Raw genomic sequence first — 23,295 nt, forward strand, 5'->3', positions numbered from 1 at the left:
TCCTCAATTAATGCTGATGAGTGGATACCTTTTTTGAGCCTGTGTCAGTCGACAGGAATTACCCTGTGAAGGTGTTTATTTCCTTCTATCAACTAAAAAGGAAGCACGCAATGAATATATTACTCATATAGCCAATATTTAGGTGCTTAAATTCAGTGAATTGAATCTCACCCACCTGTACCATTTGGGGAAAGATGAAATTTAAAATGCAAAGCAGGAAATAATGCTACAAACATATGGTAGAAGACATAGCACAAAATCCTACACTAGATATATATATATATGCTTGTAACTGCAGTCAATGAAGACGTTGTATGATTTTTCTGTGATTCTCTGAGGCTAAAATTCAGCCAGTCCCATGCCCCTGCCAGGACCAGGCAGCTGGAGGTCACTGGGATATCCCCAGCCCTGGGCACTGGGCACCTCCCTGGGGATAGGGACGGGCTGAGGCTGGCCTTGAACGTGGGCCCGCAGGGCCCATGGCTGAGCAGGGCTGTGGGGAGCTGGAGACCAGCCCTGCTAGGGCAGGGGCTGACGGCCTCAGGGGCTGACATGGGGTCCTGGGCTGTGGGGGAGCCTTGTGGGGCCGGGCAGGGACAGTCAGGGCTGGTGAGACCATCAGGGCCCTGGCACTTGCACTGGTTCTCTAGTCGGCTGTATTTGTAACAGCAGACATTTTTTGCTTTCATCTTGCCAGTTTATACAATATTAAAGAGCTGATTTAATCTTTCCTTTGCCTTCTTGCTGGAGAACATAAGTCATACAAAGTGATAATTTTAAGCAAAAACAAAACCAGAAGTTAATTCTGTCTGAGTAAAAAATATGTGAAGGCTTGGTTAATTAAATTGGTGGTAGTTAGAATGATAGTTTAATTACAAGTGTAGCTGAAAATGTGTGTTCAGATTATTTGAAATAAGGGGACTTATGACGTTAGGAGACATTAAACTGTCCTTCCTAAATGTTGCTGCTTTATTCTTCTCTTGGAGATACATATACTTATATGAACAAATTAAGAATATCTTTATATCTTTATGAAGAGGATACCACAATGTAAATTGTAAATTTGCAGTTGCAAATTTCTGTAACTTTGAATGTACCTTTCATTCATAAGTGCAGCATTTGAAGTTAAATAATAAAGCACTATGAGAACTAAGCAACAATAAAATTAATCAAACAAGTAATCTGGGCTATGATGGAACATTTGAAAGCAAATAATATGCTTCATTTTAATTTAAGTAATAAATGTTTAAATAGAAGCAAAGAAATTACTTGTGGTGAGTTTATAAAGCTGTTGGTGCTTTGAACTGGGTATCATCCCATCATAAGTTAGTTTCCTGCTTAGACTCAGGCTCATTCCTAAGACGTCACATTAGTTTTATGGGTCTTATTGTTTTGAGGTCAATGGAGCTATATCAGAGCAAAAAGTGGTCTAAAAATGCTAAAGATTTTCATCAATTTTATATTTCTTACATCTTGCTCTGCCTTCAGAGTTAGCAAAAGCCTGTAACAGTCACTGTAGCTGAGAACATATGAAACACATAGATTTGAATGTAAGTTGAAGGACGGAATTAATAAACAATTTAGCTGCCATTTTATCAGTCTGCTCCTGTCTTCAATCCTGAGTTTTGACCTCTGATTAAAGGCAATTGTCCATGCTTTTGCATCATTTCCTTTTAACACTCTTATGTGTAAATTGTTATTAATTGATTTATTTAATTTTCCTGTGGTTCAGTTTGTGGAAATTTCATGTACACATGTAATTTTTCGTGTAATAATTGGGAAGAGGAAACTGGAAAGTTTTGGTAATTGTTGGGAGCATTGATGATAAAGGTTTCTGTACTACAGAGGGCATAAAAACTAATCCTCAAAGCATTCTATGCAAAATAGCAGAAATCTGTAAAGTGCAGATTATTTATTTCATGTGGCATGCACTAGTTGCACATCAGAGACTTAGGAAACACATTTTTCTTTTAACCTTTGGTCTGCACAGTTTGCCAGCGAACCCGTTGAGCGCTGTGCTTGACTGGTAATAATTTTCAAGTCGCTATATGTGTTTGCATTTACATGAATATGTTGATGAATATGTGGGTAGTTTTGTGGGTGAGATGACAAATAGTATTTAGAGCTTTTCAGCAGAATAGGTACTTTTTATCTCTACTTATGGAATGGTTATTTGTTTATAAACTTTATCTCTGGTCACTGTGCAGGAAGTTTAGCATCGTCCAAGACTTCTTCAAAACTCCCAGGTATTTGGCAAAAGTGTGTTATGGCACATGTTTTACAAAGGTCCACTTACAGAACAGAAGAAATTGAAGTAGAAATGGGAAATACCAGTAATACATCCAGAAATTTTCAAAAAGAAAGGAAGATGTTTTGCTCTTACTTCTTTTTTTGTTTTCTGTGTTTCTCCTTTGTTTACATTTTTCTCTCAAATTATTGTTCTAGAACAATAATGTCCATTGCTTCCTGAAATTATTGCTTCTGCAATGTGATGATCTGAAAGGACTTCTTACAGACAGCAGACTGTTAATATGTGTCAGTATAATTCAATATTGCATACATTTGCCATTTCTGAACTCATTGTTGCTGGAAACCATCATTCCAAATGTGGCATGGCTTTTAAGCTCTCTCCTGATCCTAATTACTTCAGGATCTCTTGTATAACCAGTTTTCAGATGCAGTGAAAGTCTGGGCTCTGAAAAGATTGAGAACTAGATTGGGCAAGTCTCTGAAAAATAGACGATACAAAATATTGCATTGGGAAAAGAATGCAGCAGTGGACAACTAGTAGCAGTTAAAATAAACATATATATGTTTTTATATATGCCTATATATATCTTCATACTTTTACACATATTTTTACAGAGATCCTGGGTTCCAAAGTATTTATAGTCTCTAACATGGAAGAAAGAGAGGATGCATGTAAGCAGTTCACATAAGGGAGATTATATAAATTATGCATGAGGGCAGAATGGGATGGATTTCTGGGAGAAATAGGCATTCAGAAAATATGATTTCAAGGAGAATGGAAAGAGAAAAAGTTCTTGCTAGGCAAGAAAAAGGAAACTTTCCCATCTTAAGGGATTTAGTGAATAATAAATTGGAAAGGATAAGAGGGAAGAAAGAAATGTTTAGTTGACAAAGCTGTAAAGACTGCAAAAAGCAGCAACAAGCAGAAAGCAGTTTAGTTGGTGTTACAAAGCTAACATCTGTCAAAGATTAACGGTATTACATGAAATCATAATTATCCTCTACACTTCAAACTTCCTATAGCAGTGTACAATCAATGCAGATATTTTCAGGGAAAATTACAGGCAGAAAAAGAAAAATAATAATTACATAAGGTCTTGAGGGTAAGAGAGAGGAACGGTGTTTTTTGCAGTGAGTTCTGCTCTGAAATGGAGAAGTCAACAGCTCTGGAGTACAAGTCAGGCCTCAGGTCAAGAAGTTGGTGAGAAAGTTAAGAGTTGATACATTCAGGGTTTGGATGAGCTGGAAGATGGAGATGCAAAACCCAACGAAAATGGACAGGAAAATGCTGCATAGCAGTGATTCTGCAGTGGAAGTAGTAAGGACAACTTTAAGTGCATTGAGAAGAAACAGTGAGAGCCTAAATATGGAGGAAAGGAGGAGAGGAAATTAAAGGCGGTACGGGGGTTGTGATCCTGGAAGTTGAGGAGAATAAAAATGCATTAAGAAGGAATCACTCAGAGCTAAAACTCACACTTTCAAATATGTGAATATCCTTGTGTGTGATAGGAGGGAAGAGGTGGATGGAAAGAAACCTGTAAGAGTATCATATTTTTTATCAAATGGGAAGAAATAGCAATATTTAATAAGATACAAGCCATTAACAGATAATTCTTACCATATGCTTAAACTTTGGCCACCTTAAACCCTGGCTACCTTTAGAAGGGTTTGATGATGAAGTTGTGTTGATGTTGCATTCTCCTCCTGTGCTTCCTTTGAATGGAGATAAGGCATGTGCCAACAAGAAGCTGATCTGAATATCATTTAAATCAGTTCCCTAAGTTGAAAAAGTTGCACCAGTAGAAGATTTGTACTAATACAACTGTGTCTGTAGTAGAGTTTTTGCCTTTTTTTACTCATGTTGCTTGCAAGTACAAAGGCTTTTGCCTTTGTATCTCTAAGACAGCTATGCCAACAGAAGTTGTGACTGTAGCCCACGCCTCATTGGCTTTGAGTAGCCGCAGTGCTGATGGAGATTTCCTGACAAATGTTTCCAAATTCATTTGCATCCTTTTAATGACAGTCATTAAGAGTGAGAGGTAACTATTTGTAGTTGCATCAGCAGAAAAGCAGGTTGATAAAAATTGTAGTTCTTCCCATGTTCTGGAGAGAACTATGCTCTTAATTCCTTTTAAGGAATTTTCTCTGTTCACAAGCAGATGCTTCAATTTATGGTAAGAAGAATAAAGCCCATCTTGCTTTCATAGTCTGCACTTTTATCCCTTGCCAGAAATGAGTCTAGTAGTGTACAAAAGTGAGTCACATCCTTGGATTTCATTACCAGGAAGGTAATCACAGTCTGAACAGGTCAGTAAAGTACATGGCATCTAGCTAGACATATTCTTTCTTACTAGCTGGTACAGATGTGAAAGTCTGTAGCAATTGAACGTTAATCTGATTGCAAAGTTCTAGCAAATTGCTCCCCTGCCTACATTATTGGTTTGTGTATTATGCCTGTGGGTGACAAATACATATTTGTGAAGTGGGTTATATTTGTGACAGCCAAAATTTAAGCGATCTGTGGGGCCTATGAATTCCTTCCCGGAATCAGGGAAAGCCTGTATTACGCTTAGAAATGAGTCCAAACCTGGTGTGTGAATCGGAATTCAGCTTTGGGCGGCTCTAAGGTTTTGATGTGAGATCCTCTTTTAACAGGCTTTTTGGCTTACACTAAGGGGCTGGTGTATCTGGCAGACAGTGCTGCCCTTTTCATCTTGCTTTTGTTTGTAGTCCTTTGGGGAAAGGGCTAAAATATTCAGAATATAACCTTTCTAAGCGTTCTCGGTAGCATGCTCAGAAATGTGGAAGGATTATTTGATAGATGGTTTTCAGCATTCTGGTGCCCGCAGAACCATGGCTAATCTTTCTAATCTTCTTTATCTAAGGTAATCTGTATATTCTATCCGCTCTGCATCTATGTATCTTGCACTGAAACTGCAATGACAGAAAGCTCTAAAATACCTATTTTTGTTTCATTCCAACAGCTGGCTGTCCGGACTCCTTGATTAAAGAGCTTCATCACTTCAGGATTCTGGGAGAAGAACAGGTGAGTTAGCATCTCAAAGGCAGTGCCTTAATGTCATGAAAGATAGACACTAATGAGACAGTTTTGTCTCTCTCCAGGGAGGCAGAGTGTATCTCATGACCCCCAATGACCTGAAATGTGAGGAAAAAAACACACAGGAGATATATGTGAGATTTTTTTTTTTCATTCCATCCATCAGACTTGACAGGTTATTAATTGGTACATCTGCTATCTGCCACAGCTTTTCGGCTTTCGACTACAGCAGTAAACAGGCTCTCTAAAACAGCAGATAGACAAACAATCTAAGGGATTGATACTTACAGCTACTCATGATATTATCCATCTCTTTTTGTGGCCTTTTTTCTCTTTTAAAAGTGTGTTTCTCGTGCATAATTATAGCTGTGCTTTGCACTCAGAAAACTATTTCTGTAGAGGGATCTTAGGAAAGCATAAGTGAAGTATGCTTGACAACATAACAACACTCACAAGATGGTCATAGTTATTATTTTGTCAATAACGAAATTAACATACAGAGATATTGAGAAAATGCCTTCATTTTTGAGAGACAAGTTGAATTTTCAAGTGCTCGATGCTTCTGAAATTCAGTTGTCTTTGTTTCTGAAGTATCTCTCCTAATGCATTGGTTATAAAGCCTAACTGCCTGACATGGAGTTGCAGGTACTAGGGACTGAGTACCTGAAAGCTCAGCATTACTGTGTTGTACAGGAGAAAACCTGCATCTTTTAATGGCACCAAGGGACTTGCACAAGGTTATATGAGGGCTGTGACAGAGGTAGGAACAGCTCCTGAGATGTTAGTTCATAGTCTGATTTCTTAGTTTTTAGATAAGATTATATTGTCAAGAACACCCTGTTGCTTCTTTCCCTGTCATACTCCCTTTTTTTATTGCAGTTAGGGCTGCTGGTACATTTTCTAGACTTTCAGTTTTCCTCCACCAGCCCCCCACTTCAGTTGTTAAAGAAAGTCAAAACCCAAATTCCTCAGGGACTCAGCTTTTCCTCAGCAAGAAGGCAGCGTGAAGAGGAGTGTGGGAGGGTTTGTCTGACAGGAATGGAACAGACAGACAGAAAACAGACTAGGCCAAAGGAGGTACTGGAAGCAGAAATCTGGCAAGATTGAGGATTTAGAAAGAGGAAATAAAAGAAATTATGACCAGGATTGATGGGGTCAAGAGACTGGTTAGAGCCAGCTGACAAATGGAGGACAGTGACATGAAAACTTGGGGACACAGGAGAGATGGGTGGTGAAAGAGGGTAGGAGTAGAAACCAGAATGGTAGCAATAAGGGTCTGACAAGGAGCTGGGACCAAGGACTAGAAGGGAATGACCACATACAAAAACTTGCTAAAGATGCTGATAAATAAGGGAAGATGAGTACTTAATGAGCTGCATGAGAAGGTGAAGCTAAGTAGAGTAGAAGGAATGGGACAAAAGGAGAGATTTGAAGTAAAAGTAGGGAGCAGGTAAACCAAGAGACTTTGAGTATGAGGGAGAGGGCTGAACCAGACAGACCAATAGCTCCAGTGGCAGAGCTCTGAGGATGGAATTGTAGACCTCAGCCTTGCTAATGACCACTGACAGAGCAATATGGTCAATATGGTTTAAATGGTGGACTTTTTTTTTTTTTTTCTGTTTGCTTTTTAGAAAAGGAAGTGGTAGACACAAAAATTAAGGCTAAAAGAGTTAAGAGTGCAAATGAAGAATTCAGACAGTAGGAAGTGTCAGACAAGATTGTTTATGTAATCTTAATACTTTCTTTGTTCCACTCACCTGCCTTACACCTTTGCACTAAGACAGTATTAAGTTATGTGATCTTAAAAACTTCAAAAGTGAGATGATGTAAACCATGAAGAACCACAAAAGAAATGGTAGTCAACTCCTGTCCAATAATAAGAGAAGCCTTGAAGAGAATAGAGGAGTCTGATGAGGAAAGCCTTGCTAGTCAAATAAACACAGTACTTTTGCCACTTGGAATATTTTGGTATTCTTTTGGACTTTCATAATGAAATTACTCCACTTTGTATTGAATACACCTAAAGAGATGAGAAATTTTTGTCATCGTCATGCATTAGGAGCATAAAACTATACAGATGGAAAGTTGTTTTGCAGAATGGGTCTGACCTATAAACATTTGCCTTTCTCTGAATCTGGCTACACTAGCAGATTATTTGGATACAGTGGTTATCATTACGGTCTTAACTAATGCCTTTGCAATTAGTGAACATTGCCATGAGGTTTGAGTTATTCCATATGCCCATACAAGTATAAAGAGTATTGCAATTATATTCTGTCCCTACGAAAGCATTGTTAACATGAATCTACTGATGACAGTTAGGGAGAAGTTGGTGCAAAAACAAGGTTAAAGAAATTAAGACAGATCTAAATGAAGAGAGGAACTTCAGACAAAGTCCTTATTCACATGGCTATCTAATTATTTCTTATCTTTTTTTAGTTATATATTTGCTTTTTAAAAAGATCTAAAGTGTGTCTTTTTCTGTTGTCATGCATACTAATTAGAAAAAAAAATCGTTATTAATTATAACACTTTTATTCAGGCTGCTTACAACTTCAGTGTTATCAACCAACATATATTTTCTTCCACTCCAAGCAACAGTCAAAGAATAATAGGAGTATGCTACAGCTTCATGTCCAATCTTGATTTATTTTTAAAATGCTTATGTATTTAAGGCCAGATTATAAAAGCAGAACGGACTATTGTGGTAATCTGTTCTGATCTCCTTTAGAATACACATTACATGACTTTCTTGGATTAATTCTTGTTTAAACTGTAGTATATTGCCTAGAAAAACATCCATTCTTTGTTTACAAATCACTTGCAGACAGTAGATCCTATTATACCTCTCAGTACTGAAAGACAAAATATTCCCAGCCTTTTTCTTTCCACCACTCTACCAGCACCAATATGCTCCCTACATTGCATATCTCCCATTCCTCAGTGTCCAGATCCTTTATATTTTCAATTCCCTTTGTCCTGTCAGAAGCCAATAGTTGATCATCATAACAAAAAATTACTTCAACCATGAATGCAACTCAAAAAAAGCGACCACACCCCTGAAACAGGACTAAAAAAATTGCGTATACGGCAAAAGGGAGTCTGTTTGTCAGTCAGACTGTCAGCTAAATATATTTCAGATGGAATGAAGGAACATTTCAGTTTGAAGTGGACATTCCCACTGAAACTTGTGGGTTCCAGTTAAACCAGTGGCTGACCAATAAGGAATACAATTTCCCTTCTAGAGATTTCTATTTATTCATCTAACGGGTGCCATAGTGCTTTTGGATGTGGATGGACCTAGCTCAGATTCAGCTCATGATCCATCACACTGCTTCCCAGACAAATCCCGTTCTCCAATTGTGGGTAATAGTTTGTTCCTAGAGAAATAACCTTACGTGTGGCTGAGTTGTTTGCTTAAACCTAGTTTACCAGCAGTTCAGATACCACTGATACATGAACTTAACTGTCCATGTTACATGTTCATTACTTCCTTTTCTCAAATTGTTACAAGCTTTATCACTGATGTTCTATGTTCTTGGTTTTCTTCCAAGTCATTGATAAAAATTTTAGGTGGCATAAGGCCAAGAATCAATACCTTGAGGGCCTTTTTGGAAACAGACCTGTTTAATAATGATTACCCTAAATATATTTACAGTTATATTTTAGACATGTCAGATAGCTAAATTTTCATCCTCTTAATATACGGCATGCTAATTTTGTATCATTCTAGATACTTAATCAAAATGCCAGGAGTCAGCAGGATAAATGCCTTAGAGAAGTCTGCTTCATCAACTCTTACCTTTATCAACCAAATTTCAGTCAAATTAAAGTCAAGAGACTGTTCCTAATACAAAACCCTGGTCTCTACCTTTTGTTCATTGAGTATTTGTTTCCTGTAAATACTGTCCATATGCAATTTTGGTTGATATCATTAAGAGAGAAAGGTTTTGAGCGACTTGCAGGATCGAACCTGCAATGTGTCTGCCTGTCTTTCTGTCTATCTAAATAAAAGGTTTCCTTACCTGAATGTGAGCATTGAGGGAAAACTAATGCTGAGAAAAAAAGGCCTTGTGTTTAACTTGAAGTGTGAAGAGTTGCTGATTAATATTTCCTAAAAGGAGTTCTATAATAATAAAACCATTGTCTAAATAGTGAACCTTCTCAGTAGTCTCCTGGACATGTAAAACTCCCATCTATTTTATTCAGGCATGTACATTACGGGAAATTCATTCTAGCTGGAAAGTTTGTCTTTTAAGGTTTAGTTGGTGGCAACAAGATAGTTTTTAAAGAGGGAATTGGTTTTAGACTATGGAAAGAGGTGATCATAGTCTGTGTGGTGAAATAGAAGAGTACAAGCTTCCTGGTACATGGTATGCATTGTGGATACCTAACTTACAACATAAAACCAGCCTCCAGAGTAATTGGCTTAACATGCAACACAAATACATTTACCAACAGATTGCTACCCCACTTGATACTTGACCCTTTGAAAAAGTGCCAGAGAGTCTGACCTAGAAAAGTCTTCAAAAGCAGCTTTGACTGGTTTGTTTTGGACCTCCTTTTCACAGACTCTCACAGTGCACAAAGGTCTATACAAGGCAAAGAGAGTCTCCTGGAACTGGAGTCCCAAGAAGGGTAAAACCTGAAGCTTCCTAACTGTCCTTAGCTCTGTTGAGCTTTTTCTTGCAATTTGATCTCACTGTTCATAATCCATCATTTTCCCCTAGAATAATGGATGCAGTCCAACTTGCTGGCTAACTGCTTCACTTTATAGGTACCTGAGATACACTCAGGATTGGGATGAAAGATTTATTAACTGGAGAGCTATTGAAAAATAGCACAATACAAGAAAGTTAGTCTCCTGCAGTAGCCATTTGCCCTGTCAGGCTGGCTGTCTCTGCAAGTAAATGCAAATGGTTCTACAAGTGGTGGTAGTATAAGGTGCTTACAAAGAAATGTTAAAGATGCATTAATTATGGGCTCTGTGCAAATATAGTGGAAGGCAGGTAATTCAACAAACCAGTGCCAGAGACAGCAGAGAGAACACTTTAATTCAGACCTAAACACTACAATATACCAACATAGCAAGATGACTTGCAATGAACTGTTGTGAGTTGCCCTAATGACGCTCTGAGAAACAAACTTCTCTCTTCTCCCCAAAGTGATAAAAAAAATCTTGTTTAATTGTTTAAATGGAGTATTGTGATTCGTGAATAAAGTAGCAGCTACATCTGAAGGCTGGAAGGGAAAACAAATAACGCAAGAGCAAGCAATCTGCTGCTATACCTGAGTGCCCCCAACAGGTCACAGCATAGATGAAGCAGATGACGTGCTAGTGGCAGGAAAAGAAGCTGCTAAGTAATGTATCGCTGTGCTTCTCTGCTAGATCATCTGCTCTGACAACTTTGCAGAATGTATTGGCCAGTTTCTTGATATTTTGACAAGGGAATGATCAATTTAAACAGATCTCTCCTATCAGCTTCTACTGCAACTCATATCGTTTTCTTTAGAAACGTTGTGGGTGTATAAACTGGAATCTGAGCAAGCCTGAATGGGGGCACTCTTTTTTTTTTTTCATATTTCCTTTTCAGCTCGGGAAAACTTATGCAAAGGACCCTGTTTTGAAAATCTGCAGATGCACATCCCCGTGCTGTTCAAAAGTGGTGTGGGCTTGTGTTAGGTTTTGCTGTGAGCTGTAACTTTAAGACATATGGGAAATCTAGTATTAAAAGAACACAGAAATCATTTAACATTAGTTGAAGTCTTAAAGGAATTTGTATACAACATGTGTGTGTGGCAAGAGGAAAGTCCTTTTGATTTTTTTTCTTACAATACTAGCTAGAGGAATTTTTTTTTTAAGTATATGCTACAGAATATTAGTATAAAGTCAGTCTTAAACTAATTGATATATATTTACCTATTGAGGCAAAGGTAATGTCATGTAACAATTCTAATTATTCAGCTGAGTTTAGTGCAGGAAACTGTCAAATGATCAACAAAGTGCTTCTGAAGTATTTGTGGGTCAAGATTTTTTGATAGCTATGCTTCAAAAACATGTAAGTTACCTCTTGATACTTCACATGCAGTTAAAAAAAAAAAAAAAATTCACTGAATAATTTCTGCAGTTCATAATTACAAAATACCAAAGCTATTTTGTTAGTATTCACAAATCTGTATCTTTATGAGTATAATTCCTTGCAGCTCTGTGCTTTCCCACCCAGTCCCCTGGCTTGAACTACCACTCAGTGTGAGACATACCTACACGCATGTCTCAGTTACTTCCACTTTTCTGTCTAATATCTGTTTTCTGTCCATGTCATTTGGCTCACCTTTCGGATTTGTCATCATCATCCCATCACTCTCTCTCTGAAATTGAGCTACGGCATGTAACTCCTGTTCGTCTTTACACCACCATTTTTTTTATAGCTTGAACTACACAACAAACTTTACAGTCTTGCAGTTGCGTATGACCAGTGATGTGCCTCTCTTTTCTTCCTGTGCTATATCTGCTTTGAATGTCTCCTAATGACCTTCTTCCCGGACTTCAGAGGTAATTGGAATCTATGTGAATTCCTCAGCTTTGTCTCTCCTGGATTATCAGAACTTTATTCTCATTGAGTTCTTGTCATAAGCAGGGCATCTCTACTTTCCTACTCCTTTTTTAACTTGTTGTCTGTGCATTGAAGTAAAAGTAATTTATTTTTGGTTCAACAGCTGAAATAAAAAATGGGCAGAAAGAAATGAGAAAGTACTCCTGATCAAAACTAATTTAAAGGATATTCTTTTCCTATCAGAACCAAAACTATGTCATTTTGTGTAGGACCCAAATTTCTATTCGTTTACTTGTCTGTAACAACTATCAATGAAAAACCTGAGTGCTTCTTAAAATAGAGGAATTCTCTTCCGTCCAGCTTTTATTAAATTCAGAAAGAAGATTTGAACCCCAGTATTCAGGGTCTCAGGTGGATGTAGAAGATGGGACTTCTTCCATTCCTTGGATGACTTGATCTCCTTTCATGCAATATGCATTTATTCACTGTTGTGACCTGAGTGGAATTCCAGGGAGCCCATATCTACTTCAGTGAATCTCAGTTACACAATTTGCAACAGCATCAGCTGAAAAGATTTCCTTGCATCATCTATAGCTTTGGTGTTTGTTACTTATAGGGCAGAAAGAAATGTAGATTCCAGCTTTACAAGGTTTGGAAGGAACTGAATGTTCATCTCCAGAATTCTGTTCAGACTGATCCCACAAATACCTGCTGGAAGATCACAAACTTCCAATAGTTTGTAAATACAGTGCCAAGCCATACATGTGCTTAGTCCACTTGCTTCACTGCATCACATTGCCTCTTATGTTTTCAGTTTGATTCCAATACAACCTGCTTCTGTGTCCTCTTTTCTAAGTATTCTTTATTTTCTATTTTCATACTCCCCACCTTCTGCTTTATTTCATATCATTCTGCAAACTGCAGTCTTTCCTTTCTTTCCCCTCTCTACTCCAGCTTAATTTCACCATTAATTGTGTTGCATTGGTCCGGTTCAGGGTTTCTTATCTAAATATTTTCTTGAGACTGCCTTACCCAATTCCATGACTCTCCAAAGTCAGACAAGTTGCAGCCCTCTCAAAGGTGGGTCTCTTTCTGGTCTCCTTTGTGGTGCTCCTGTACAAAGAAGGAGGAGTTGATGCTCTGAATTTGCTCTTCATATCCTACCACTGGCCAGCAGAGGAGCCCAGTAACTCGGGAGTAATAAAAGTAGGAGTGCTTCATGGAAAGCCATGCCAGTCCATCTCTTTTTAATCTATATTTCAGATGACACATTTGTAAGTATTTTTCCTAGTCCAATGAGTACTAAGGGGTTTGTACTTTAAGTTTCCTAATTACATTATGGAACTAATTCTCGGGTTTTTTGTATGTGTATAATACGTATAAATAAAGTGCTTAGTCTACATTATGGACTAATAGCCTCCACAATCTAATTTTGAAACACACAGATGGTTATTTGATTTATAGTAGCAGTAAAAACAATCTGACTCCAGAAAGTTGATTTTCTTTCCTCTGAGACCGTTACATGCAGTTAAAAGAAACAAGTAATTAGATTACCTTTCAGAGATTAGCAATTTTGGCTTTACATCTACTGTTAAACTTTTGTTCAAAGTTCCCTGCGAGGCTACTACTGAGCAGCTACAGAGTGAGGAAACAAAGGAAAATAAAGAAAACTCTGTCCAAGGTGTAAAAGCAAAATTAAAATAGCACAAGGCATGTGCTGTGGCAGGGGTGGTTGGAATAGATGATCTTTTAAGGTCCCTTCCTAACCAAACCATTCTGATTCTATGATATTAGAGCATAACTTGCAAATTAAATAACATGGCAAGGAATCACTGTGTTGACAAAGTGTGTTTTGCAAGAGTTTTGTGCATCCAGGTGCATTTCAGTTTTGTCTTGGTATTTGAATCATAATGTAACTGAAAAGACTGCATTCCAATGTAAAACCTGTTTTATTCTTGTGTCAGCCCAATGATTTCATTTATATTACCCTTGATTTACAACATCAAATGATTGAATTTCCACTGGTTGAAAACCCTGTACCATTCTAAGACTCAAGGGAAACCATCCCAATCTGGAAAGTGCGGAGCAGGGAATAAATGGTTACAATTGTGCAGTTGGACTAGATGATCTCCAGAGGTTCCTTCCAGCCCCTACCATTCTGTGATTCTGTAATTATCCATCCTCCATGTCTATGTTGTAATATGATTTATAATAATTTATAAAAATCACTTCTAAAGGCCCTGACAAGTCTTTATGAGCAAAGATTGCATGAAAGAACTTCATGATATGGTTGAAAATTAGAGCTGGGAATTTTTTGCACTCTAAATTTTATTCCATGGAAAGTATAGATTTGGGTTGACTGGGGCAATTCACAATCTGAGAGGAAAGTTCACAACAGGATGTAGTTTTCAGAGAAAAAAAATCATAATATTTTACATCTACCTTGTTCATATACCCTTAGCTGTCTCGACACTAGTAATTTGGAGTAAATCATATATTTAAAGTCTTTTTTTAATTCAAATTAGCATTGAACTATATAGTTCTATGTTGAATCCAGCAACTATTTATCTACCTGTATTTCTGAGGACCTTATTACAGTAGCATGTAAATGCCTGACATGCTTTGCTCAAAAGCTGCTTTCTAGCAGCTGTAGATGGCTGGTGATTTCTGTGTAATTTTATGCCCCTCATTACCATAGTATTTGATGTCCTCATGACTATTAATGGTTTTGCCTCTTAACACTACAGTGAAATCAGCAAGTGTCATTCTCCCTCTTTACAAACAGGGAACTGATGAGAAGCACAGATTAAGTAACGTACGTGAAAACCACAGGAAAGCTGTGTTGTTGCCAGGAATGAAATCAGGTGCCATGAATGCCAGTTCAGTGAAGTTCCTTATATATTAAACTTTGTAAGAGGTTTTTCCTAAAACTAATTGGAGATATTTTTCCTCCTTGTAGCATGCAGAACCATTTTACACATAATGAGAGCGTCTCTAAATAAGAGGCACATTTATAATGGGGTAATAGATATTGTGAAATATTTTGAATGTACAGAAGAGTTAGATTCATCTTTTAATGACTGCTCTTTATGTGTTAAATATCTAGCCTAAGTTAGTTTTCTCAGCTTCAACTGTAGCACCTCCACAGGATGGTTCATCCTACCTGTCTAAGTCAGGATAAATTCCTTTCTTAGGATCTTGTTTATTCTCATTCAATATATTTGGAGCCTGTATGACTTCTTTAGGTTAGATGTTTAATTTTTGAAGGCCTAAAATTGTGTGAGGTGGTTCACAGCCTAAGCTGTTTAGGTACCTAAGCCTTGGTTTCAAAAATAGCTTAGGCCAGGTGACTTAGGATCAGAATTATTGGAACTGAAGAAGCTATTGTGGGACTCATCTAATTTCAGGTGTCAACATCTAGCAGATTGTGTGGTCTCTCTTTATTGTTAATAGAACAGGGCACTCCAAGGCTCAGTTCTTCTCATGCTGATGTACAAAGCTAAAAGAGAAAAGGTGAATTGCATCCTATCTCTCCTCTTAATTATAAAAGGAGACTACACAACCAGTGCAACTATAGGCATCATCGCTGCAGAAATCCAAACTAAATGAAATGAATCCTACTTTAAATCTCCAGTTAAGAATAAGAGGCAAAGGAAACCAGTGGTTGTTGTCTGCTGGAATATCCTTAAATATCTCATCCAGACAGCATCAAAGATATATCATGAGCTCCAAAGACATTTAAGGGCTTTTGAAAATTGTCTTGCTTTAAGCATGTTGATTGCATCAGTCCTGTGTGATATGCATGGCTGTGGTACATAGGAGAAAATGCCTCCAATAGATATAATCTGTCACTATATGCAAATAGTTAATTAATTCATGAATAAGTGTTTTGATCCTTTGCAAGCCTTTTGTAAGTGCACCCTTAATGAAAAGTGAGTCATTTTGTTTCAGGCCACTGAATAAAGAATATAAATTCACGTATATTATGTATGACTGTGTTATGGCAAATGTGTATACATTCTGCTATTCTTTCAGTTGGTTGCTGGGTTTTAAGTGAGCTAGTGTACTAGCATAAGGAAAAAGAAATTGGAAAATGACATCTTATAAATGTATCTGGACTTTGAAGGTAGAAAACAGGCTACGTAATTAGATGTCAAGATGTGCAAATACATTTAGTAGGATTTTTCCTGTCTTCAGATTGATAATTTTTTTTTGCTTTTACAGTGTGAAAATCACTGGTGAGAGTGCAATACTGATTTGGCATGAGTCCTGTGCTGAACCAGTATAAAATGTCAAGTTGGTTGGACAGAATACAACGGCTTTGTCCGCCTTGCCAGTAGGTAGACTGGACATTTCCTTTCTGTAACTTTTTCTGACAAGACAGATTGATTCCCATCATACCTATCTTCCATTTTTGTGTATTGAAAGAAAAGGGAGAGGAGATGGGAAGAATGTCTCCATGCGTTCTTATGCTGTTAATGACTGGAAAGCATATCCTTTTTTTCAACTGAATTTATAATGAAAATGCTGACACAATCTCAGCTATAGTGTCACCAGTGTTTGCCTCTGTAATGAGAAGCTGCTAACAATCCCACATCCAGCACAATGTTCCCTCTTAAGGGGATAAGACAATCACCATCCTCACCCTCAGGTTCAGTCTCTGCCCTGAAGAAAAATTAGATCAGCAGAGAGTTTTGCAGCTGTGGTTACCCGTATTTCTGTTCAAGGCCAGCAGAACAACTCAGAGCGGTCAGCATGTATTTAGTGGAAGAATCACAAACGTTGCTGAAAATTGATGAGTCCAACATTAAATATTTATGCCATTACTCTAGGTTCAAGCATAAGAACATAGAAAAACACCAGTTGACTTGTTGAGCCTTTGCATTCAAGGAGACTTTGCAGACATGTCTTGTACATTTCTCAAAATACTGGTGTTTTCCAGATCCAGGATCTGGATTCAGGATTTCTGGCTGTTGTTCATACACTGAGTGATATTTTGAAGACTTTCTTTCCTTTTAGATTTTGCTTCTCTTTTAAGAAGAATTTTGTTTGGATTTTTTTGTTAATTGGCAAAGGTGGATACTTTGGTAGCTTTTTTTCTCTTCTGTGATGCAACACTTCTGTGTCTATACATTATAGTGTTTTAAGAAATTTCATATTATTTTTAGATATCCAGTGTAACTAGACAAACGTTATGGCAACATTTGCAGATGAGTCTTCTTAAATGTACCCAGAAAATATGCAGTGGAGCGCACTGTCTTTGTACTTTCAAATTCTTCTTTGTATGCTTTGTGCATGAGGTTTTAGTCCTAATGCTTCAGTTTTCCTTCTGATATTTCTTTGGAGAGGGGTGTAGATTGGAGAAAGAATTTTTGTTTGTTATCCCAAGGAAAAAAAAAAAGGAGTAGGATTTTCCTAAGCAGTTGTGGGGTAAAAGTTTATGAAATACTAAATACTGTTGTTTGTGAGTGCTGTACCATAAAGCTCTGGTTTGTTCCTTTAGCACACCATAAAGTCATTCCGCTCGCAGAGAAAATTCATACTACTCCCTTCCTCTTTGGCCTTTTGGATTTTCTCATTTTCTTTGGGGCTGTTAGGACCAAATGCTTTCATTTATTTCACTCTACAGTAGACCAGATTTATAGGCGAATCTGAAGCCTGGTTTACAATGGTTATATAGCCACTAGTGTGGAACTGCACCAACACAGAACCATAGAGTGGATGTGATTTACATGTACGCAGCATGATTTGTACTTACTCAGCTTATATTCCTCTGAAAGCAGGGTAAGTTAGACCAGGGAAAGCTATTGCAATGGCATCACTCATTTCAGAGTGGGCATTTTTGTCAGTGGGATTATGCTGAGCATGTTGTTTAATATTGCTTATCTGTGTCACTGTCTCCACTGTGTCAGTGTCTCCATCATTAAAATGAAGGCATTTCCATAGCCTTTCAGTCTGTCAGCATGGAACTAGATGAAAACTACAAAAACTAAGAAAATTTCCTGGGATACCCTGGAAATTGAAATAAATGTATATCAGAGAATTATTTTGCCAATCAGTTTCATGAAATTTATTTTGAAAATAAAGTTGGTGGGCCAGTTTTTACAACCCTTTAGCTCTAAAACATTATACTGTACTTCTAGCTGTAGATCCTTGAGTGGTTTTTTGTGTGTTTCTTTTCAATATGTATACAGCATTTATCAGTATCTGTTGTTGCACTATATTTACGAAGTTTACAATCATTTTTTAATAGCAATATAAGAGTTCTTGAGGTTACTTACAGAAACAGTTTGCTGTTTTCTTGATTTTAACATCCCACACAATTTTCTCGTGGTGAAAATGATAGCTGCGAGTCAGAAAACGGTGTGTATGATGTGAGTTGGAGCAGAGTGACACCCCATTTAACAGCACTGTGAAGCTTTAGACTTTTGACAAATAACTCAAACTTAGCATGTGAGATATTAGGATGATTGACTTGATTATGTGGGATAGATTCAAACTCAGGGTTTGTGGGGTTTTTTTTGTGTACTATTAGAAATTTAACACTGGTCTGTTGTATTGTAGTACAACCGCTACCAGCGCTATGGGGCCGAGGAATGCGTGCTGCAGATGGGAGGAGTGCTGTGTCCAACGCCCAGCTGTGGAGCAGGTTTGCTTCCGGAACCAGGAGTGAGGAAAATTGTGTGTGAACAAGGCAATGGAATAGGCTGTGGGGTAAGAACATACATTTTCCTACTAACAATGTGGGAAAAAACTGATACTGTGCAGTGTAAGAGTAAGGGGGGAAATGTTTATTTCCTTTTCCACTAGTGACTCTGAATTGCCCTTCATACCAGGCTGGGATACTGTAGCTCAGTAAACAATATAAATATAGCACTGTGGCTGAGGAATGATGACTTCATCATGTAGACTATGTCCATTCCAGAATTCTTTGCTTTATTTGGTTTAAGAAGTTGCTGAGTAGTTGCAGTAAGAAATTGATCTGTGCAAATGGAAATCCAAATATGCTTTGACTTTCTTCTCCTAGCACTCAGCAAAAATGAACAGGAACTTGAGGAAATCATTCATTATTATATTAACATCAACTTTCCTTGTAAGTCATACAAAAAGGAGGGAGAAAGAATGTGATACTGTGGTGACATTGTTTGTGCATGTTAAGATACATAATGAAAAGAAATATAGAAATATTTTTGTTTTCTCATAAAAATTGCTTTTAAGCAGGAGGAGTACACGATTGGTGGATTTCTAGAAAACAAAGCCAGAAAACACTTGAAAAGGTTTTTGCTAAGTGAGATCATATAGATCAGTGATTTTTTTGGGCAGTAAAAAACCCCAGGTACTTTACAAGAATCAGACTTTGGGGGAAACAGAAATATGTAGAGAGAAATCTATATATAAAAGAACCTATTAAATGTTAGGTCAGAGTGACTCACTGATGCTTGTACTAAGTGACTCTTTCCATGGTTGGTATTATTACTGACTTCCATGCAGGCTATAAGAGAAGAGAAAATATCTATGTTTATAAAATATTATTATGCTCTTGCTGTTGTCTTTCTTGTGGAAAAATGCCCTTTTTATTGCAGTTTTGATGTTGCCCAAACTGATACTATGGAAGAATAATAGTTTGCCGAACTAGGAAGTCACAGTAACTTGTCTTCTATGAGTAGGTTAGCATCTGTCAGCCTTGGTAAAACTTCCTATCTGTCCATGTGTGTAAAACAGAGTGCTCCCCAGACTCACTGAGCAGACATAGGGCTATAAAATAAAGCAGAAGGTGGGAAAGTAATAAGAAACAAGACTGAGTAAACAAAAAGAAATGCCTCTGGATTAACTAATAGCCATTGGTTAAAAAAAATAAAATCACAAATAATTTTTACTCTGCCCTCTGCCTTGAAGTGATGAAAATCAAACTGTTTTGCAGCTTCATTCATCATCATTCTGAATCTGCAAATGCCCTGTAAATAAAGTGTACACAGCATAAAGCATTGATGTATTGCCTGGTTTAGCAAACTGCTCTGTTCCCTTTTATGGACTCTGCTGTGCTTGCTAGTGACCAGATCTGCAGACTTTAGTTTAGCCTCACCCTTTGTTTTGAATTATGTGGCATCTTGCCCATTAGGGGGTACAATTCACTGAGGCTGAAGCGAGAAGCAAGAGGCTGGTCTCTAAGCCAAATTTTGGTAATATTAAGGCCGTTCCTCAAAGCCTATAATGGAACAGGGTGAAAATATATATCTTTGAATCTTACTTTGCACCCTGACAAATGATAACCTCAAGAAAGGTTTGTCACAGATATCCTGTGGTGAGGGTCCTAGCGCTGAAGTCAGCTACCAGTGAGAAAGGTGGCTGAAGGTAACGATCAGCCTGCAAGGACACCAAGACAGTTAGGAAAGCTATTTATTTGTACTCCGTTTTCTGTAGTCAGTGTTTTCTATTCAGAAGGTTAAACTACGGTGTTTTTTTCCCCAGACAAAACCTGGCCTTTTTTAGCATGAAGGCCTTCCGCTCTTCTTTATGGAATCCAAGAACATCCATTTCAGAGCTCTGGGTTCCTTCACAAGTGTACACAATGATTTACAAGCTCAAAGGAAGGCCCAAGATGAATAACATACCTTTTGTCGATCCAAATAAAGGTAGCGAAAGATGCCTTTCAATACTTACCTGTACAGTTTAGGTTAAAGACACTTTCCTGGTTGATGCTGGTGAGCAAAGAAATAAGGAAGCCAACGTGAATCTGGAGATTCTCTATTGAATATGTGTCATCTGTTAAGCAATACTTTAGATATGTAGAGTCTCTTTTGGGGTATTTGTACCTCTGTCTTTGGGTAAAGTTCAGAGCTGATAACATATTGCTAACAACACGAGTTACATTTAACATCAAGGGTCTGCTATTCACCCAAAAGCCCTTGTAGAGAAATAGTTGTGTATTGACAAATGGATTGTTCTGTGTCTGAATTGCAGTGTAAGGGTAGCTAACAACTGCCAGGTAGATGAGGATTTTGATTACCTGATGAGATGGATCAAGGGAGGGAGGAAGGATAGGTTTTCAAGAGAAAGTCAGGACCCTAAATGAAAAGGTTTTTCAGCAGCCATTTTAGAAGAGGAGAAACAGAAGAAACCAAATAGAGAATCAGCTGACCACCAGGGACTGAAGTGAAAGAAATATTCCGTTATTCGGAGAGAAAACTGTGTGCGGCAGTCCCAAACATGTAAGGATTTCAACCAAATCTGAAAGAGCATTGAAAAATGAAGAGGTACCTGAGACAGGCTAGGATACAGACATTTTGCCTTCATCAGTTTCTTTCTCTGATATGTGAAACGAGGAACTATGTCTCTTTTTGCAAAATTCAAAGCTAAATGTGAGTGTCCAAGACAGTGCTCTTAATTTGCTAAAAGGGCCTTTGGAAAAGTAGAAGATGGTGAATTTTGCTTTGTCTGAGGAAATTTGGAAACAGCCATATGTGGAGCCCAGAAACAGCTCGGGAAATATCCAGACAGAACTGTACCAAAAAGGTGAGGAGAGAGGTTTAAATTTAGGCGTCCCCATATATACCCTCTGCAGTCAGGCACTGATATGTATTCAGGCTTTCAGGCAAAGAAATACATCAAGAAGACAGATTTATTTTGACTTGAAAAATAGCATACAGATACCTTTTTAATGATTATAAATAGTCCTCACCCAAAGCCATGTTGTGGTACCACTGACTGACCTCACTCTTGCCTAATCTTTCATATTTTTTATCATTAGCCATAAACATTTTAATTGATTTACCAAGATATTACCATTATACACTGTTGTTCTACCTTCATTACTATGCATCAGACCTATGTTACTAACTTTTATTGCTAAGATATAAAATTTTGACATATTTAATATGAGAAAACAGCAACAAAGCATAGAAGACAGTACATATTGTACCAGCTGGCCTAGGTACAGGAAAAGCTGTGGTAATCAAGCGATACAAAAGCTCTATGAATAAAACATTTTTGTCTCGTTTTATATGATACTGGCATATTATTTCCTACATATTAAAGAACAGTTTTGACTTAAAAGCAGGTTAGAATGGAGCTTCAAAAGGGACTATATTACTTGTTTATTAAAGAGTATGCCTTGGTTTCTACACAAACAGCTCATCTGTTTTGCAAAACACCCCCTGTCAATATCTTTGAGTGGGATGATAACTGACTACTGTGTGACTGCATCCCAGCCCTTGCTCCACAATGGTAGAAACATTTTGCAGCGTGCCGTATCAGTTGACCTAGCCCTTGAAATGGGGTGAGATGAGAGATCGGGGGTAGCAGAGACAGAGCCTCTGTCAGTCTTTTCCTCTTGAGTCTACTCATTCCTAGCATAGTCTGTATAAGCAAGAAGAAGAAGAATGTATTTCCAGAGATCCTCTGTTGTTTGATAATCCCTTGCTAGGAGACCTGACTCTTGAAGGTTCATGGAGGTCCTGAAACAACTCTATCCTAAGGTCTGGGTGACAATTTAAATGCTTTTAGGAGCAAGCTGTCATAATTGATTATTTTGTGGCCCTTCCTTCGGATCCCCTAATGTGAAACTCCAGTCTGCAAGTGAATACTCGACCTTAGTGTGTTAAATGTGCAGTGATAAAGGAAGTTTTATAGCATTGCAAAATGAGCATAAAATTTGGGGGTTTCTCACCTCTTTTACATCGTATTTGCTGTTCCATAAGCATAATGCCATTGAAGAACATCAAGATTTCACTAAAGATGTGTTCCCTTCTAGGACAGGTGAAATTTGAAGGCTGCAGCCTGCAAGGTCCCTGAAAAATCAGTAGATATAAATACCATGTCTTCCTTATAAATATGATTCCTAGGCTATTGTATTACACAGAAAAAAATCCCTAGGGCAACTTCACTCTTACTGGCATTTTTTTTCCCATTGATCTCTTCTTGCATTTTTCTTCCATGGCTAGGGAAGCACATGTCAAAAGCAATTGCAGCCTTTTTGTAGAATTAATAATTATCTGCCTTTTCAGAAAGCTTGATAGAATAGGGGACACTCTAAAATAGTTACATGAGAAGTGCAATACACATTCCTGTTGTTTGCAAAGCTCTTTTTTGTTGTTCATTATCAGCTGTTCATGCATTTCCTAGTATGCATGTTACATCTTCAGTGATGTCTTTGTTAAGCACAATAATATGCATGTAGATGAACGCTGAATAATTGGGAAAAATATTTTGTTTTGAGGAGGCAAATTTGAATTACAAAAATTCCAAGCAACAAGTTCCTATTCACTTAATTTTGAAAATTCAAATTATGATTTTGTTAGTTGAGTGTGTCCTAAACTTCTGGAGAAGAGTTGTTTATTTTAGGGGTTTATGTCTCAGTTGGGGTGCTATGTGAGTGCACCTATACTCCCTCTGCAACCTGAACTAGCTCGCAAATACTGTTTCAGAACTATTTCA

At 37.7% G+C, this 23,295-nt stretch overlaps 1 protein-coding gene across 1 annotated transcript in view; it reads left to right on the plus strand.

Moving 5' to 3' along the window:
• The window catches only part of PRKN (parkin RBR E3 ubiquitin protein ligase), a 629,698-nt gene that overhangs the window by 493,831 nt on the left and 112,572 nt on the right, over positions 1-23,295 (plus strand). Inside the window, exons 9-10 of the mRNA XM_086460407.1 lie at positions 5,235-5,296; positions 18,427-18,576. Of these exons, the coding sequence (XP_086316533.1) occupies positions 5,235-5,296; positions 18,427-18,576 (212 nt within the window). The remainder of the gene's footprint in view (positions 1-5,234; positions 5,297-18,426; positions 18,577-23,295) is intronic.

The sequence above is a fragment of the Leptosomus discolor genome, chromosome 2, assembly GCF_034619465.1.
Source record: "Leptosomus discolor isolate bLepDis1 chromosome 2, bLepDis1.hap2, whole genome shotgun sequence".
Taxonomy (NCBI): domain Eukaryota; kingdom Metazoa; phylum Chordata; class Aves; order Leptosomiformes; family Leptosomidae; genus Leptosomus; species Leptosomus discolor.